The 18,045-nt window shown below is 55.4% G+C and overlaps 2 protein-coding genes across 7 annotated transcripts in view; both read right to left on the bottom strand.

Annotated features, from left to right (window-relative positions):
• The window catches only part of ARHGEF17 (Rho guanine nucleotide exchange factor 17), a 58,820-nt gene extending 51,516 nt beyond the window's left edge, over nt 1–7,304 (bottom strand). Inside the window, 2 exon segments of the mRNA XM_019449750.2 lie at nt 3,174–6,188; nt 6,190–7,304. Of these exon segments, the coding sequence (XP_019305295.2) occupies nt 3,174–6,188; nt 6,190–6,393 (3,219 nt within the window). The 5' untranslated portion in view covers nt 6,394–7,304.
• A 5,009-nt stretch (nt 7,305–12,313) lies between these two features.
• P2RY6 (pyrimidinergic receptor P2Y6) overlaps nt 12,314–18,045 on the bottom strand; it is a 40,779-nt gene continuing 35,047 nt past the window's right edge. For all 6 annotated transcript variants that reach the window (XM_019449744.2, XM_019449745.2, XM_019449747.2 and 3 more), the window contains one exon: nt 12,314–17,331. In XM_019449744.2, coding sequence (XP_019305289.1) covers nt 16,311–17,297 — 987 coding nt within the window. In that variant the 5' untranslated portion in view covers nt 17,298–17,331 and the 3' untranslated portion in view covers nt 12,314–16,310. The remainder of the gene's footprint in view (nt 17,332–18,045) is intronic.

Genomic DNA, 18,045 nt, shown 5'->3' with positions numbered 1-18,045 from the left:
TAAAATTCTGTGAGTCAATCCATCTAGGATTCTGAGACACAAGTCGTTTCCTGTTTCTGGGCTATAGTTGTCACATTTGTCAAATGTGTTCAGGTATCAGTTCCTGAGGGCAGAAAGTTGGGCTACAAGACTCAGTACTTGAAGGCCAGGGTAGGGGAAGCACTGGAGTGAAGAGTCTGATCATCCAGGCTATTGTGGGTGTAAGTGGAAATGACAAGGGGTGTGGCAGGGCAGGGCACGGAGGCTCCAACAGCTCTGCCTGCTCCCAGCAGATACGCAAGCAGGTGTTCAGAGAACAAAATGACCACGAGTTATTCCTCATTCCCTGGGCTCCTAGGCTCTCACAGCTGTTGCACAGAGCTTTCTCTTCCAGCAACACTCCAACACTTCCTGTTTCCCTTGACCACTCTGCAGGCTGTCTTCCCTACAGAGCTTCGAGACCACGCAGTCTAACATTCCACTGTACAGATGGGAAAATCGAGGCCAAGATGACTGTCCACGTCTCAGAGCAAGTTAGAGGCTGAGCCAGGCCTGGTACCCAGGCCACCTGCTCCCAGTAGGGATACGCCATGCAGAGGGCAAATAGAGACTCTGGGCTGGGAGAGACCTGAGTTTGAGGGACTCCTCAAAGCCTGGGTTGGGTCAGGGGCCACCTCTGCCCCCCAGGGACTCTCCTGTTAGCCCCTGGCTGGGTTCAGCCTAGTTTCTGCCTCATCAGCAAAGTGTGAAAGCCTCTTCTCTTCCCTTCTTATTCTGGAGCTCACACCACACCATCCCCACCCACAGCCCAGGGAGTGTGACTGGAGCCCCAGGCCTGAAACAAGGGAACATTGTCTCCTCCGTGGAGGCCAGTAGGAGGGGGTGAACAGCTGCTCCCCATCTTCCTGGAGGCAGAAGGAAGGGGATAGCAGAAGGGATTGAGGCTAGCAGATAGGAGAACCTCCAGGCTTTATGAAGAGGTTGGGGAATTAGGGGATGGTGAATCTCTTTTGAACCAAATTCAAGTCTACCAGGTTATACTGAGGCTCAGAGTGCCCAGCCCTGTGCTCAAAAACCAGTAGGGGGCAGGGAGGAAGGGCCAGGCTGGTCACTGAGAAGAGCTGCGGGCATGGCAGAGGGGGGAGTGGGGCCTGTTTTTTCCCTCTCTCCTGCCCCCAGGGAGGAAGTGATTACACCAGCCACTCACCGTATAATAGCCTGCCAGAAACCATTACCCTCATTGCCCCCATTTTACAGAAGGGGAAAGTGAGGTATAGAGCAGGGGTGTGACTGATCCTAGCCCACATGGGATCTGGAGCCTAGGCTCAAACTCTGCTCTTCCAAAGACAGTCTCACTCATTCTCTCCTCTACAAGGCAAGAGGGGACATCAAGCTGGGTGTACAAAAGTGGGAGGGCTAGAGTAGGTGAAGCTTTGGAGGCCCGAGAGAGGCTCTGTGTTGGACAGGGAGAAGCCTGTGTTATGGACAGACATGGTGGTGGAGGGGGCTAAGCTTCTTGCCGAAGTTGGGTGGGACAGGCAAACAATATGAAGGAAGGCAGGCCAAAAGCCACCTGTTCTGCAAAAACTCCCACCTCCTCTCTGGGTCTTAATGCTTCTTCTCAGGAGCATCTCCCCCACCCCCACCCCCACCAGTTTCCCTGAGTCCCTTGGTTCATTTCTGCCTTCTTCCCTAATTTAGCCTTCAAGGCTCCCAGAGGAGATAATTATATGGGAAAGGCAGCTGGGGAAGGGGCCTGGGCAGGAGCTGCCCTTGCTCATGCCCTCCCCCACCCCTATGTTCCAAAGACAGCTGGCTCTGAAATTAGGGGCATCAGAGCTGTCCTACCAGGCTCCCTTTTCCCCACTCCCTGCCTGCTGGCTCTCTCTGTGGTCTCTGTGAGAGACACCAGAGCCAGGACCAGGGGGAAACAGAGACAAGGAAAGAGAAACAAAGAAAGAGTTCAGAGGGGCCGTGAGAGTGCTGGGAACTGGGAGTGACCAAATTAGTCCAGGGTTTAGGGTTTCCAGGCTCTTCACACAGGCCCACAACACAGTGGGAATGCAGGCCATGGTTGAAATAACCCTGAGCCATCCCCACACTAGGCCCAGAACCCAACACGCAGAATCTAGCTTCTAAGTCAGATGCCAGGGCATCATGACACCTAGAACTTATCTAAACCCACAGCCAAAACTCCAGGGACATCTGAAGGCAGAAGGAGAGCCCTCAGAAAGATTGAGTCCCCAGGGCTTGGGGTCTGGCAGAGGAAGGGGGAAGCATTTCAGTCACCAGAAAGGGGGTGGGGTGGGAGAGATGAGAGCTGGCAGGATGGTGGAACAGTGCTCCCACCCTGACCCAGAGAGGCAGCCCTGCCTGTGGGGGCTGAAACCACTCCCAAACTCTCTCAAGGCCCCTGTCTGCAGAGCTTCAGCAGCCTTTTCTCTGTCCCTGCCCTCCCCTACAAGCCCCCACTCTAATCAGAAGAGGTTCTGGCAGACCACAGGCACCAAGAGGGCCTCAACTCCAACCTATGAACTGTCAAATTTGTGCAGCACCAGCTGGATGGAGGCAAGTAGCACCTTGTCCACAATCCGTGATTTTACAGATGGAGAGGTTGAGTCACAGAAAAAGGCCAGGGCCACCAGTGTACTTTATGGAATCTTCTTTGCTCCTCCATCAGTAATGCCTGTACCTCTCCAATTCTCCCAGGCCCAGGAACAAACCCACATTTTGATCTGCCACAGAAGAACCACATGAGGAAGTACAGACCTATGTCAGCTGTGGGCCCCAAACCCTAACATCCTAGAAAGGGGCTGGCCGATAGGGCAGTAAGACTCAGGAAAGACTCTCACACCTCCTTGGGTATTTATAAAAAAGAATCAGACAGGAATCTCTAAAACCAATCCCTGAGAAATAGCTAAGGACTAGATGAAACCTTTTGTAATTATCACCAAGAATACCTCGAAGCAGACAAGAACTTTTGACATCAGCACCCGCACAAGCCTTTGGAACCTGAGTAGACAGGAGCCCTGTGTCATTAACATTCTTAAAACTATCTGGGCACTTCCAGGACCAGAGAAGCCCCCTTAGACCTGGGCACCTACCTAATGAGCACACTCAAAAGGCTCCTGTGTGAGTCAGTGCGTATGGCCCTTCTCTGGCCCCACCCCTAAAGCCCCCCACGAAGGACTCACCACCTGTGGCTTGCTGCAGCACTTGCTGGCTGGGACAGGCTCATCTGGAGCCCTGGCTGCCTCAGGGGACTTGGCCTCAGCAGAGGGCGGTACAACAGGGGTCAAGCAAGGCATATCCACTGGTACTGGGGCAGGAACCTCACCAGGGTGGAGGGTCAGCATATACTGCTTAGTGACATCCTCGAGTGATGGTGCCTGCAATGTGGAGTGGGCTCTGGCAGGGAAGCCCATGGGCTCTGGTACAGCCACAGGGGGGCCAACGGAAGTCGGTGGCTCAGGTACCACAATAGGTGTGAAGGTGGCGGGCACACTCGCGTGGCGAACGTGTTTGGAGGACAGTCGGGCCCGAGACAGGCTGTTAGTCTGGTCCTCATTGCCTTCCTCTCTCTGTAGTTCCTGATGACTGCTCCGGGCTGGGCGTTTCTTGGAACCACGTCGGATGAGCCGTGGGGACAGAACATCAGCCAGTTTAGGGTCAAGGTGGAAGTCACGGTGGGCAGTGGAGGAGGCAGGTGGGGTCTTGAGTAGGGCCCTTTCAGACTGCGCCCGGCCCCTGGCAGGACTGGGCTCTTCTGGTTCTGCCTGCCGCTCTGCAAGAATGGGCTCACTGCTAGACGGAGGCAGCATGGGTTCAACTTCTCGGATGGGCTCCCCTCCAGGGCCCTCAAATCCAGGCCCAGCCAGCTCCCCACGGCGGCTGGGGTCACTCAGAGATTTCTTCTTGGGGGCTTTGCCAGCAACCCTGTCATCTGCCACACACCCCAAGGCACCAGGCCCCTGAACAATACTCTGAATAACTTCCTGGTAACCCTTGCTCTCTTCACTGCCCACAGACCAGTCACTGTGGCCACTGGTCAAGCCCTCATCCACAGGTGGGGTCGCTGGAAGTCCTGTCTTGGGGCTCAGTGAGCCCAAAAGGTTGCTATCCACGGAGAACCCAGAGGGCTCCTCAGAGGTGGCAGCCCGGTGGCGCTGTGGAATTGGGTCACTCAGAGACCTGTAGGCCTCCCCGGCCTCTCCATTGCTCAGTTCAGTCCCACCAGGGCCTGAAGGTGGGATTTTCCGTCTCCGGCGGAGGGCACCTGGTGTGGGAGGGGTATCAGGGGACACTAGGGCCCACCCTCCCAGACTATCTTCAGCCCCAGGGCCATGGTGGTTGGTCTGGGCTGAGGATGAAGAAAGGGGTCGCCACAGCCCTGTGGTACCCAGGCTGCAAAAAGCTGAAACAGGAGGCTCAGGGTCTGCCCCAATGCCCTCATCTGTCAGGCTAGACTCAGGGCCAGAGAGCTCCTCCTGGGACCGCTGCCCTTGGGTCATGTCTCCCGCCCAGTCAGGGCTTCCAGGGGGGATATCACTTCCATCATCCTGCTGGGCACCCATTCGCTGGATCTTCTCAAAAACCTGACGGGCCTCTTGCACATACTGATCTTGGACAACCAGGGGCAGTGGGTCCTCCTCGGCACTTGGGCCTGCCAGCAGGAGCTCCGAGGAGCTGGGCTTCAGGGCACTGGTGCGGGATAGGCGGCGGGCCACAGGCTTCTCAGAGCAGGTAAAAGACTTTGCCCTCCGCAGAGTGGCCGTCAAGTCTTTGAGTGTGGGCCGGGTGCCAGGTGACGCTGCGGATGGGCCAGGCATGGGCCCAAGTTGTCCGCAGGGGCCACTTGCTGCTGGTGAGTCTCTGCCATCCAAGGGGCTGCTCCCAAGATCATTGGGGCGCCCACCGGGTTTTCGGACCCTCAGCTCTGAAAGGTCGGAGCGAAGGAAACTAAGCAGCGTCAGGGTCTCGGAGGCGATATCTGGATTCGACAGGGACTTCCGCTGCCGACTCTTGTCCAACTCCAATCCTCCATCTCGCAATGCCCTCGTGGTGCCCACAGGTCCCTTGGTGCGGGTTCGAGGCTGGGGCCTTAGGAGGACACCTTCTCCAGCTCCAAAGCTAGGCGAGCGATACATGCCCCAGCCCCCAGAACCCCGACTAGCCCATGGGTCCTCATCCTTGAGGGTCTCCGTGCTGGAATAACGGCTGCTACCACGGGAGCCTGCTGGGCTGGCCAGGTATGCGGGAAAGCTCACCTTGGCCACGCGGAAAGCTCCCCCCACAGTGTCAGACATGGGCCGGAGTCCCTCCTGAGGACCTGGTACACAGGGAGGCGAGCCAGTACCCCACTCCCGGGGTCCTTCTTCACTAGGGGCTCTTGGAGATTTGGAGGGCTCAGGACTCCTGGCTCCCCCTGCTGAGTCCATGCTGCCAAGATTTAACCCATAACTGTGTGGCCTACAGTCCTTATCCAAGAAGGAGCTTCCAGGCCTGGGTCCCGGCCTCCCTTCCCAGCGGTGGCCACCCTCACCGTCTTGGTCCTCCTCACTGCCCGAGGAGTGGCCTCCGTGGTAGGCCGGACTCTGAGCCCCGGGCGGCGGCGGCGGCGGGACCTCCTCTTCCTCCTCGCTGGAGCTGGCAGCCCGGCTGCGGCTGACAGGATAGGAGGAGGCGATGGAGGAGGAGCAGGAGCAGGAGGCCCGGGCCCCGGCCTGCGGTTGGGAGAAGCTATGCCAAGAATGTAAACCATCCGCCGGACGCTGCGCCCGCTCCTGTTGCTGCTGCTGCTGCTGCTGCTGCTGCTGCCGCTGCCTCCTCCCCTCGGTCCCTGGGCCGGGCAGCGGCCGCGCGGAACGCAGGCCAGCCAGGGGGAAGCACGTCCGAGGAGGTGGCGTCGGTGGCTGCCGGGGCTCCCGAGCCGGAGGCTCCCACACGGCACCGTCGGGGCTGGGCGTTCCCGAGGCCTCAGAGTCAGCACTGGGCCGCCTGGAGCCAGGGCCTCCGAAGAGCTTGCGCATCTCGGTGACGCTGGGCCAGGCCCCGCGCGCGGCACCCTCCGCCGCTTCTTCCGCGGCCCCGGGGGAGACGCCCCCGTCTCGGGCCCCTGAGTGGTCGTCGTCCAGGCGCGGCGCGTCGAAGCGCCGGGAGAGCTGGCGCACGGACGGCGAGAGGCTGCGGAGCGGGCGCGGCTGCGCGGGGGGCGGCCGGGGGCCCCGACGCCAGTTTGGACACGCGCCGGGAGGGCTGGCCCGGGACGGTCGCGGCCGGCCGGCACGAGGCGCGGCGCCGCAGCCCGGGGGTGTCCGTGGCCTCCTCCCTCGGTCCGGGCCCGCCGCTCCAGCGTTCGAGCAGCTTGAACGAGACGCTGCGATAGAGCGGGGGCCGGGGCGCCCCGTCCGCCATGGTGGCAGCACTCACTCTGGGGGGGCTGGCCTCGGGGAGCCGTGGCCAACCCCCCCCCCACGCCCTCGCCGCGAAAGGAGCGCAGCAGCCGGGGTCCGAAGGCCTGGGTTCTGCAGCAGCAGTGTGAGGGGGTTTGCGGGGAGAGGGCGCAGAGACCCAAGCAGAGGTTTATCTGCTGCGGCTCAAGTTTCTGAGGCCGCGGGCGGCATCTGCTCCATCCAGCGCGGTCCCTCCCGCCTCAGCGCCGACCCCCAGGACCGGCCCCCTCCTCGGCCGGTGCGATTCGGAGCATCGCGGCCCGGCCCGGTCCGGGCAGGATCCCAGTGCTCTGCTCCTCGGCTCCGTGCCCGCCAGCCGGCCTGCCTGCCTCCCCTCGCGCTCCCGCTCCGGCTCCCGCTCCCTCCCTCTTGGCTGCTAGCTCCTCGCTCCCTTTTGTTGCAAATAAACTTTGTGGCTGAGGAAAGGGGGCGGGAGGCGGGGCCTCGCGCCCAAAAGAGGGGGTGGGCTCCAGTCGCGCGCGAGGCTGGGAATCGGGAGTTAGGGGGGAGGGAATCGGGGAGGAGCTGAAAGAGAAGACTGCTTGAGCACTTGCAGACCGAAGTAACCCTCTAGAGGAGCCCCTCTGGAACCCAGCAGGCCGAACTGCCCCGCCAAGGACTCCCTCCGGCACGCGAAAGCTCTCAGTGTGGTCAGATCCTCTGACATACAGCCGGGGCTGCGCCCCCACTGCGGTTCAGACGCTTTTGTGTGGTAACATCTTCTGCTCAAAGAAACCCCAACATGGCAACTTCCGACCCATAAACTGGTACACACCGACATTCAGGTACACCCAGAAACTCTTCCAGGTGGAAGGGGGCGGGACTCGCCGCCAGGGGGAGCAGTAGGCGCCACAGGAGACCTGGGCGCTAGCCGCTGCCCGCCCCACCCCTCACCCAGCCCAGGCCACGCCCCCCACCGGGCCCTTCTCTGTGAATCCCACTCTCCCAGAGAGCCCGTCCAGCCTCCCTTGCCCCCAAACGCCCCGCCCCTCTTACCTCTGCTGCCAGTCCAGCTCTGACCCTCCCACGCCGCTCCAGGTGCCCCACCCTCTGTGGCCACGCCCCCATCCCCCTCACGTTTCCAGCTGCCCACCCCTAGGCACGGCCCTCCACCTGCCCCCGCCGTCTCAGAGGCCCCTGTCCTCGCTGCTCCGCCCTGTGCCCCGCCCCCTCCGCTTGAGCTCCGTGATACGTGGCTCTTACGCCCTCTACCGGTCGGATTCTCCCTTTTCCCCCTCCCCCCAACAAAGTACAGGACAGGTAAAGGTAAAGCGGTACCCATCACCAAAAATGGGAGTTTGGAAGACTTCATTTCCTTTACTTCTTTTCAGTCCTTTCCTAATCCCTTCAGCCGTTTCAAACCTAGTCCCTTCGCAAAGTCCCTTCTGCTTCACACGCAAAAGGAGTTTCAACGGAAACGCCCTTGACTTGCCACTGCCAAACGAACACGACTACCTGTGGCCCTCCGCCCTCCTAACAGAGGGTGTGGGTCGCCTCTCCTGCTTCAAGCTGATCCAACCCTTGAGCTCCCCTTCCACCTCCGCCCTTGTCCGGCAAGTCTCTCATTGTACTGGGTACTGGGGTCTTCCCCACCCCCGCCTGCTTCTGCTATGTGCCATTCATCCTCAGGGCCCAGCTTAAAATGCAAGGAAGCTCCTCAACATTTGAATGAACAAATGAGAGTTTATTTGTTCATAAACAATAACATGGGTTATTGTTGGATGTATGGGTAATATTATTTCATTCTTTTTTTTTTAATTTTTTTTTAACGTTTATTTTTGAGACAGAGAGAGACACAGCATGAACGGGGGAGGGGCAGAGAGAGAGGGAGACACAGAATCGTAAGCAAGCTCCAGGCTCCGAGCCATCAGCCCAGAGCCCGACGGGGGGGGGGGGGGGGGGGGGGGGGGGGGGGGCTGGAACTCTCGGACAGCGAGATCGTGACCTGAGCTGAAGTCGGACGCTTAACCGACTGAGCCACCCAGGCGCCCCTATTTCATTCTTTTTATTGAATCCTCGAACCACCCTGGAGGGAGAAAATATTTCCTCTCTATTGGTCATGAAGGAGATGTAATTTTGACCACTGTCAAAGTCAGGAAATGGCAGTGCCTGGTATGACTCAAATTCAGATTTGAGGAGCTTTAAATGCCATGCTCCTCCAGTCTTCACCGGTCCCAGATCCCTGATAAAGAGGAGGGTTCTCTCTCCTTGAGCCCCCAGCAGTCTCTTCCTCCTTCTTGGGCCTGGGCTCACCTGCCCCAGGAACAGAGGATAGTCTGGTCTGACTCATCCTCTCCTCAGCAAAAGAGGGCTGGGCCTGACTAGGCTGGCAGGCCCTGGAAGCAGGAGGCCCTGGCCCAGATGAGAGGTGCAAGGAGGGGCATAGAGCAGGATGGCAGTCAGGGATTGACTCGGTTGAGGGAAATCTCTGTAGGGAGGATGCTCTTCCTCTTTGAGTTGAGACTAGCCTCCTATAAGTTCCTCACCTCAGCCTTGTCTCAGCTCTGCCTCAAAAGGACCTCTGTCCTTCACTGGGGAATTGATGGCAAGGAAGAGAATCCTGCCTGGCCTAGTGCCTCTCTACCCTTGCCTTGCTGTGTGACTTTGGATATATGCTTACACTTTTCTGGGCCTCAGCTGCCTCATCTGAAAAGTGAGGAGTGGGTCTAGAGTTCCCCAAGAGTGCCTCTCTGACACTATTTGAAGTCAAATTCTTGTTTCCTCTGAAATACTTTTCTACTCTTTGGGGAAAGTTTTGTTATGGTGGGGGAGACCCTCATCCTGACAGACACTGCTCTCTTCCAAAAACAATGGTCCCTACCATCTGAAATTTGTACTTTGCCAAACTTTTTCACATCCTGTCATATTTTGTCTTCACATCACTTCTGGAATAGAAGTTTATATTCCCATATCACAGATGGGCAAACTGATGGAGAGATGCAGAGACTCAGGTCACCTCAGCATCCTGAAGCTTGGCCTTGAGGTAGGCTGACTGAGGCCTTTGGATCAGGAATCCCCTTGGTGAGGGGTGAGGAGGGTGTTTAAGGATCTAGGCTGGGCCACCACCCAGTGGCACACTCACCCAGTCAGAGAGTGGCTTGGCTGCTTCCAGCACCTCACGAATCCTCCTAGCCTCAGTACCTTCTGATTCATGATGAGACAAAGTCATCTTCCAGGTACAGAGGGTGCCTGGGTGTTTTTAGCCCTTCAAAGACTCATCTAGGAGGTTGCTGGGAACACTGGGCACCAGGGTGGAGAGGGGAACATTTCTGGGAGTCTAGAGCTGGGCCCAATGCAGGCACCCTCACAAATGTGCCAGATGACCCTCAGCAAGTCACTCCCTTCCTCTGGGCCTCAAGCCCCTCACCTATGAAAGGAGAATGAAAACATTAACCCATCTACCCATAAGTCATGGTGCCCAGCAAGATCAGGGCTATAAAACCCTTGAAGAAATCAAGATAGGAAGGTTGTGATGGTCACAGTCATGGCCAGTGATGGCCCTTGGGTACTTAAGAGGGAGAAAGATAAGGAGTGAGAGGACCTCAAGAAGAAATGCCCTCCAGGGGCCACCTGGGTGGCTCAGTTGGTTAAGCGTCTGCCTTAGGCTTAGGCCATGATCTCACTGTTCATGGGTTCGAGCCCCATATTGGGCTCTCTGCTGTCGCTGTGGAGCCTGCTTTTGATCCTCTGTCTCCCTCTCTCTCCTTTCCCTTTCCCCCACTCCCCTGTTCGTCTCTCTCTCTCTGTCTTTTTCAAAAATAAACATAAAAAAAAAAAGAGAGAGAGAAAGAAAGAAAAAGAAGAAGCAATAACCTCCAGGAAGGAACTGTCTTAGGGGGAATCTGACTCCTGAGTCCATTCCCAAGTCAACTAGAAATGACCTGAGATTGTCCCCTTTCCTGTATAATTAGACCTCAAGTAGACAGTATTGGATTATTTATAACCTTTAGTTCATGACACATTCTCACCACTTCTTTAATTGGCTCCCACCACAAAACAACTAGGACCTCAATAATGTCCTACATCTCATCATATAGGTTCCCTACCACCCATTCTCCTGCTGTCGTACCACGCGGAATAATAACCATTACCTTCTGTGTTCAGCATTCCTTTGCTTTCCTTTTTGTGTAGTTTTGTTGCATCTGTGCATTCCTTCAAAGTATATATTTTCATTTTAGTTGTTACAAAAGGGCATCTTGCTCTGTGTAATTTTTTGAGATTACTTTGTACTTAATATTATACTGCTTAGGTTTATCCATATCGTCACACATCCATGTAGTGTATTCTGGCTGCGTGTAATATTCCATTGTGTGAATATAGCATGGTGTATTATTCATCCACTCTCTCATGGACGGATATTTGAGTGTTTGCAGGTGTTTGCTCTTGCAAATAGTGCTGCTCTGAGCATTGTGCATGACTCCAGGTGCACATGCGCAGGAGAGCTCAGGGTAACAGGCCATGTGACTACTCGACATCCAGGAGGCATTGTCAAGCTAGGACCGAATATCTCTCTCTGTGTTTTTATTTTATAATCTGTGTTTCCTTTTACGTGAAATGCCAGTTTGTGCCTCTTCTATTGGGTTATTATACTTTTTTGTACTTTATGAAAATTCTGCTCTAACTTTTCCATGCTCAATAGGGTGGCTTAGGGAGGGCTGGTAGTATTATCACTGTTTTATACGTAAGGAAACAGAAACTTAGAGAAGTTAATGGGCTTGTTTAGAGTCACAGAGTCAATAACAGCCCTTTTGCACTGAGCTGATACCTTCTGAGACCACTGGGCCTCAGCTAAGAAACCTCTGCCCCTTAAGCTGAGTCACAAAACCCCTGGTCCCCATCATATCTCAGCTCCTGACCATTACATGAGCTTATAGTCTCCCCAGTGAGGCCTTAGCCCTTGTTATGTTCTTCTGAGCTCTCCTCCCAGCTGTAATGATCCAGGGTATATATTTATTTCATTATTGCCTTTCTGTTTCATCAGACGAGAAGCTCGCTCAGGGCAGGGACCCACTGCTCAGCATGATGCCTGGCTCATAGTAGGTGCTCAATAAATGTTGTTTACTGGATGAACTGCCGGTTTCCTTGTCTGCACCCCTACTCTCACCCCCAGGTTCTTTCTGAGGATAGGGTCTGGGTCAGAGCTGCCTCTGTGTTCCCATCGCCATCTTGGAGGAGTATAGAGAATGTGTGTGGAAGAATGAATGAAGGAGGGAGGAGCAAGCTGCATCTATTCCTAGGACAGATCCAGTGCCCCTGGGCTTTTCCACATTAGAAAGGACAAGCCCTGGTTCCTGATTCTCTGGCTCTTCCATCTTTGGCCCTGCCCCTGTACTCAACCTACAACAGCCAACTCATATGTCTCCTGTCATGAAGTGCCTTCCCTGGACCAGGCCTCCCTGGGAGGCTTCTTCTCTCTTTTCTTCTCCACCCATCACCTCCACTTCCTCCCTGCCTGCTATTCCCTCATTCAAACACCTCCACTGCCACCATCATTCAGAAACCCCTAGGCTTTGACCTTTCACCTCTCTGGCTCCTCCTCCTGCCCAGCCCCCTAATGAAGTTCCCAGGGTTCTCTCCAGACCCTCCCTTCCTACTCTGTCCCTCAGGAAACCCATCTACCCCCTCGGCCTCAGGCCTCAAGCCGAAAGCACCATGACCACTCCCCAAGTTTTGCAATTCTCTAAGAAGCCTTCCTGGGTATCTCCAGACCCTGCTGAGTCCTAGCTCCCACCCAGGTTGAGGCCTTGTTATCAAACTGGACCCTGCCCCCACCCCAGTCCAGGACACTGCCTGGCCTCCCTCTAGGTCCACCATCTCAGGATAGGAGCGAAGTAGAGGGACTTGTTTTGGCTGTGGTAACAAAGGCCTGAAAAACTCGTGGCTTAAAAAAGATAGACATTTATTTCCCTCTTGTGCAAAAGTCCAAATTCAGGTGGCCCCAAACTGGAATGGTCAGAAACCCAAGCTGTTTCTCATGGTCCAAGATGGTGCCCCAGCTGTGAGGCCCCCATTGTAAGCAGCAAGAAGGGAGGGGAGGCAAAGGACAGACCCCACCTATCTTTTAAAGACCTTCATCCCCTTCCTGTGTTAAACTGCTGTAGGCCACTTTGCTTATATCCCACTGCCCAGGATTAAGATACCTGGTCATACCCAGCTGCAAGTAAGGCTGGGAAATGAAATTTTCATCCTAGGAGAACTTGTGCCCAATTAAAGGAGAGTTAATACTGCAGTTGGCACTTAGCCGGCTCTGTTACAACTTCCTAGGGGGATCCCCAGTTACTGGCACTGGCTGAGGCAGGTGGGCACTTGAAAGACACGTAATAAAAGGAAAGGGAAGCGAGGCAGGTCGAGTAAGGCAAGGGGGGCATCTAGTATCTGGGTTAGAGAAAGACTGTGTGACCTTCACAGGTCAATTCTCACATCTGGGCCTCAGTATCCCCATCTGTAATTGGAGGTATTGTAAGGATTAAATGAGAAAACGTATGTACAGCACACTGCATGTGCCCAGGACCTGCAGAGCCCAACAAATGGCCACTGCTGTCATTGTTGTGGCTCCCCGGTGCTCCCCTGGGCTGGCACCAAGCCTTTCACTCTCTGGCCCTGCCAACTCTCCAGCCTAATCTCTTGCTGTCTTTCCTCCAACAGCCTCTACGCCTTAGGCTGTGCTGTTCCCTGCACCAGAACAAACTTGCCCTCTCTTCTTCAGTCTAATTATGGCCATCCTTCAAGCCCCAGCTGCACTGCTGCACCCCAGGAAATCTTCTCAAGCCCAGAGCATCACCTTGGACCCCTATGAACCCACATGCTCCCCCACCCCTCACCACACTCTACCTCCACACCTTCGTCCGTGTCTCCTCTGTCTTTACCCCAGTGAGCAGACATCCCCAGCTGAAGCCCCTATCCCCGGGTGTGCTCTGGGTTAAAGTGAGGAGAGAGATTAGGGGATGGGGACAAAAGGAGGGAGAAAGAAGGGGGGAAATTCAAGCTCCCCAAATGGCACTCGGGAGTCTCTCGTACTGGCATTAATAAATGGTTTTTCCTTCTTGTAGGAGTAGATAGATGGGGCTCATGGATTATGACCCTCGTTCTGAAGGGGAAAAAAAAGGTGTGCGGAGTTTTTTTTCTTAAAAGACCAGCTGCCTCCCCAGGTGAAGGAAGGAGAAATCCCTTGCTCAGAGCCCCTTGTTTAGAAACTTCCTTGGCAAATTCCTAGAGAGAGAGACTGGAGGAACTTGTGTGCACAAAAGGCAAAGTCATTACAATAGCAACACTCATTGCACGCTTACTGTGTTTCGGCATTACTCTGAGTGCTTTGCACGTATTAATCCTCACAACCACTTTGCAAGACAGATAGCATCATCATTCCCATTTTATAGCTTGGGAAGTTACGGTACAAAGAGGCTACATAACTTGCCCAGAGTAACATAACTAGTAAGTGGTAGAGCCAAGATACATGCTCAGGTTGAGCTGGGTCTGCAGTTTCCACCCTTTATGCTGTTCTGCCTTGCGAAGGGATGCTGGAAATGGAATTTACCTGTGGCCCACAATGTTCACTCTTGGAAAAGTAACCAGAGAAAGGGTCACCATTCTCGGCAGTCTGCTAGGACAGTCATCTGGGATGCTCTGGGCACTGTGGCAGAGGCCCTCTGCCTTCCACTCTCCTGCTGCCCTACTCCCCCATGACAGGCAACTGAAGAGTCTCATCTCAGACTCTCAACAAGATGCAAGGCAAGCATCATCTGTACTACTTGGCAGGACATTGCATTGTGTTGGGAATATACACCTTCTGACATTTCCTCACATCTCTTCCCTGTGACCCAAAGAATCAAAGTCCCTTCTGTCCAAATTATCATCAACCTCTTCAGCAAGGGCACTTTTGATGGGTTCCCAAGATGGTTTGGGCCCGGTTTTCCCACTTCCTCAGACAGCTGCAAGCACACTTCCAACATTACTATGGGGTTTAACTCCCACAGAGCCCTTCCCTGAATGCCCCCATTGCCCAACAGCCTTGGAGATTAGACAGGGCTAAAAGAAAAATGCTGAGTAAACTATGCAGTCCTTCCCCTCCCTGCCCTGTCCCTATGCCCTGCCCTCTCTCGGCTCTACCCTCTAAGAAGGTAGACTCTTTGTCAAGGCTGGTTCGGGTACAGGGTCTGAGCAGCCAAGGGCAGGTGAAATTGTTCTACAGGTGGAAAGCTGGGACCTGGGAGGAAGGAATAAGGAATGGAGGAGAAGTGAGGGGGAGTCCGGTGGGGGGTGTGTGTGGAGATATGAGGAAAAGGAGCAGAGAGGGTGAGGAGCTGTGTGGGTGGGGCCGAAAGGAGGGGTGGGTGGGGAGAGCACGTAAAGAGGCCTTATGTGGCAGAATCCCTTGGCTGTCTTCTCAGAGACCTTCAGTGAAGATGCCTTTCCAAAGCTTTTGAAGGCTCAGGTCTGTGTTTGAGATGCCCCTGTGAGATGGCCTCCAGCAGCCTCCCAGGCACCCACAGGCCAGAATGATGAAGGTGAAAGGGCAGGAGCAGAACCCATGGAACAGTCTGTCTTGAGACTGGCCACAGGACTTCTGCACCTCCATGTGGCAGCCTCCTGGTAGCCCTGGCATGGCCCTGAGTCTCTTCAAGTTGACTTTCCTTCTAGAATGAAGCAATATTGAAGGGCTATTTCCCTTCACTTGGGGGGGGGGGGCCTGGTGGAGGGTTCCTCAGGCACCCAGGATACCCTGAGGCTGAAAGAGGCCCATGCGAAGAGATAGGTGGAGGAGAGGTGGGGTCTGGGGCTCTTCCTGGCATTCAATGCTCTGGTCCCACCCACTCCATCCCCTCTTGGACTTAACTGAAACTCACTATTGATTTGCAGCCAGATTCAACAGGTCTCTGCCTCTGGGTTTTATGCACCCAGTGCCTTCCATGAGGAGCAGCCTCCTTCTCTCTGTCTTTTGGATTCCTCCCTGGCTTAAGCTCCACTCTTTGAAGAAGTGCTCCCTGATTCTTCCCTCTGCTCAGCCCCCACAGCCTGAAGGGTGGCCATGGGACAGCTTTTGTTTTCTCAACTTTCACACACAGCAGACCATATGCCTGCCCCCCACTCCAGCTCTCTACCCATCTCCTCCAGCGCAGAGTCTAGATTAGGGCCATCCCAGGCTGGGTGAACACGCTCCCCACTTGCATTTGCTGACCTGCCACTCAGCCTTCAACATCTGGTTCAGATGCCCCCCAGCCCCGCCCTGAGAAATCTTTCCTGACTCCTTGGACTGGATCACGGGTATCCTCTGTTCACCCCTCCCCGCCAGCCATGCTTCCCTCTGTCACAGCCTTGACGTCACTTTGTCAAATGTCAGTATATCCAGTAGTTGGGAGCCTATATGGGGCAGAGCTGGGACTTGTTCTCCTGGGGCCCCGGAATCAACTCAGGCCCAAGCACAAGGTGTAGGTAAAGTTTTGCTGAATGAATGGAACATCACATACCTCCAGAGAGCTCATATTCATCCCTCAAAATCCAGCTCAAATGCTCCTTTCCAGAAGCCCTCACTTCCTCCTCCCATCTTCCCTCACTCCCTTTATTGGTGACTCCAAAACATTCGGCATGCTCCTCAATTACAGTGCATGTCACACGCCATTTTTGTGAGCAGCTTAACATGGTTTCCCTGCCTCTCCAGGGCTGACTGGGACCTTCTGGAGAGCCAGGTCCGAGCTTGTCTCTCTGTGCCCACACGGCCCGGTCCAGAGAAAGAGCTCAATAAATAGTCATTGGTTGAGATTTTGGAGTCTGTGGGGCGACCTCACTCCATGCCCAGCTGAGCTAAGCTCTAATTCTCTGCACAGTTTGGGGTTGGTGGGGCTTCCGGCGCCACGGCCCCAGGTGTCCTCATCCCCAGTGGGCTCAGGGACCCCGTCGCTGCCACTTGGCCGTGAGTTTCTGCAGCAGCTCATGTGGCCTCCTGCGGAACTTCTTCTGAGTGAAGTAGAAGAGAATGGGATCCAGCACGCTGTTGGCACTGGCAAAGGGCCGTGTGACTTTGTAGGCAGCTGCAAAGGCCTCCAGCACAGGGCAGGGGACCCCAGATGTAGAGCGCACCGCCAGGTAGGCTGTCTTGGTGACGTGGAAGGGCAGGAAGCTGACGGCAAAGGCGGCTGCCACCACCACCGCCATGCGGGCTGCCTTGCCACGCCGTTCCCGGGCCACTGGCCCTGCGGGGCCGTCCTGGCGGCACAGATGGTAGGCCAGGCGGCAGTAGCAGGCCAGCAGGGCGGCAAAGGGCAGCAGAAAGCCGATGACCGTGAGGGCCATGCCGTAGGGCATATAGTGGGAGGCCAGGGCAGGCGGGCTCAGGTCGTAGCAGACGGTGCGGTTACGCTGGACGCCTGTGGCAGCAAAGAGGGCTGTGGGCAGACACTGGGTCGCCACAGCCAGCCACACGGCCCCACACACTACCCAGGCGGCGCGGCGGCCCCCACGCTTGTGCCAGGGGGCCAGTGGGTGGCAGATGCCCAGGTAGCGCTGGAAACTGATGCAGGTGAGGAAGAGGATGCTGCCGTGTAGGTTGGCGTAAAACAGGAAGCGGACCAGGCGGCAGGCGAGGTCGCCGAAGGGCCAGTGGTCACCTTGGGCATAGTTGTAGATGAGCAGGGGCAGGGAGCAGGCGTAGAGCAGGTCGGCCAGGGCCAGGTTCAGGGTGTACACGGCCGTGCGGGTCAGGGCCCGGCGGGATGTGCCGATCTGGGCGATGACACAGGCGTTCAGTGGCAGGCCGGCCGCCAGCACCACTGAGTACACAGGTGGCAGTAGCAGTCTCTTGAAGTTCTCTTGGTAGACACAGGTGGTGGGCGGTGAGCCCGGGGCCTGTCCTGTCCCGTTGTCCCACTCCATGGCTGCCCGATTATGCTTCCCGCATCCACAGAGGCTAGGGAAACAACACAAAACCTGTCAGTAACCACACTCACTGACCGTCCGGCAGGCCCCCTGTCCCTCTCTGGGCCCTGATCTCCACCTGAACCATCTATGATACTACCCCACGGAGACCGCACGCTGCCTTCACTTTAAGGAAACCTGGGATACAATAAAGCTCAAGCTTGGGAAAAATCCAACTCACTTTCTATAATATTCATTTCCCACCAACCTTCCTAGTGAACTTCTATTTGGCCTTCAAAACCCTAGTCAAATGTCTCCTCTTTAAGGGGAGACTGACAGACTTTTGGTTTTTGTCTGTTTGTTTGTTCCAAACCTTTTTTTTTAAAGTTTTATTTATTTAGGTAATCTCTACACCCAACAGGGGCTCGGACTCACGATCCCAAGATCAAGAATCACATGCTCTTCTGACTGAGCCAACCAGGCACCCCAGGCAGACTTTAGTTTGAATCCCACCTGTGCTACTTATTAGCTATGTGACCTTGGGCTAGTGATATATCTTTTCTGAGTCTCAATTTTCCCATCTGAAAATTGCAGGAATGACAGGCCACCTCTCAGAATGTCATGAAGTTTGAGGTACTAAATCACGCTAGGTAGGGCTTCCCCTGGGCTTTTTGGAGTTTGGAGATTATGGTTATGGTGAACATGAGTGTCTTTCTCTCCTACACAGACCAGGAACCTCCTGAAGAAGTGCCAGGTCTGATGCCTG

This window comes from Panthera pardus, unplaced genomic scaffold (assembly GCF_024362965.1).
Source record: "Panthera pardus isolate Hobbes unplaced genomic scaffold, ASM2436296v1 HiC_scaffold_12, whole genome shotgun sequence".
Classification (NCBI taxonomy): Eukaryota; Metazoa; Chordata; class Mammalia; order Carnivora; family Felidae; genus Panthera; species Panthera pardus.
The sequence above is the reverse complement of the archived record's forward strand: the minus strand, read 5'-3'. Positions and strand labels throughout refer to the sequence as shown.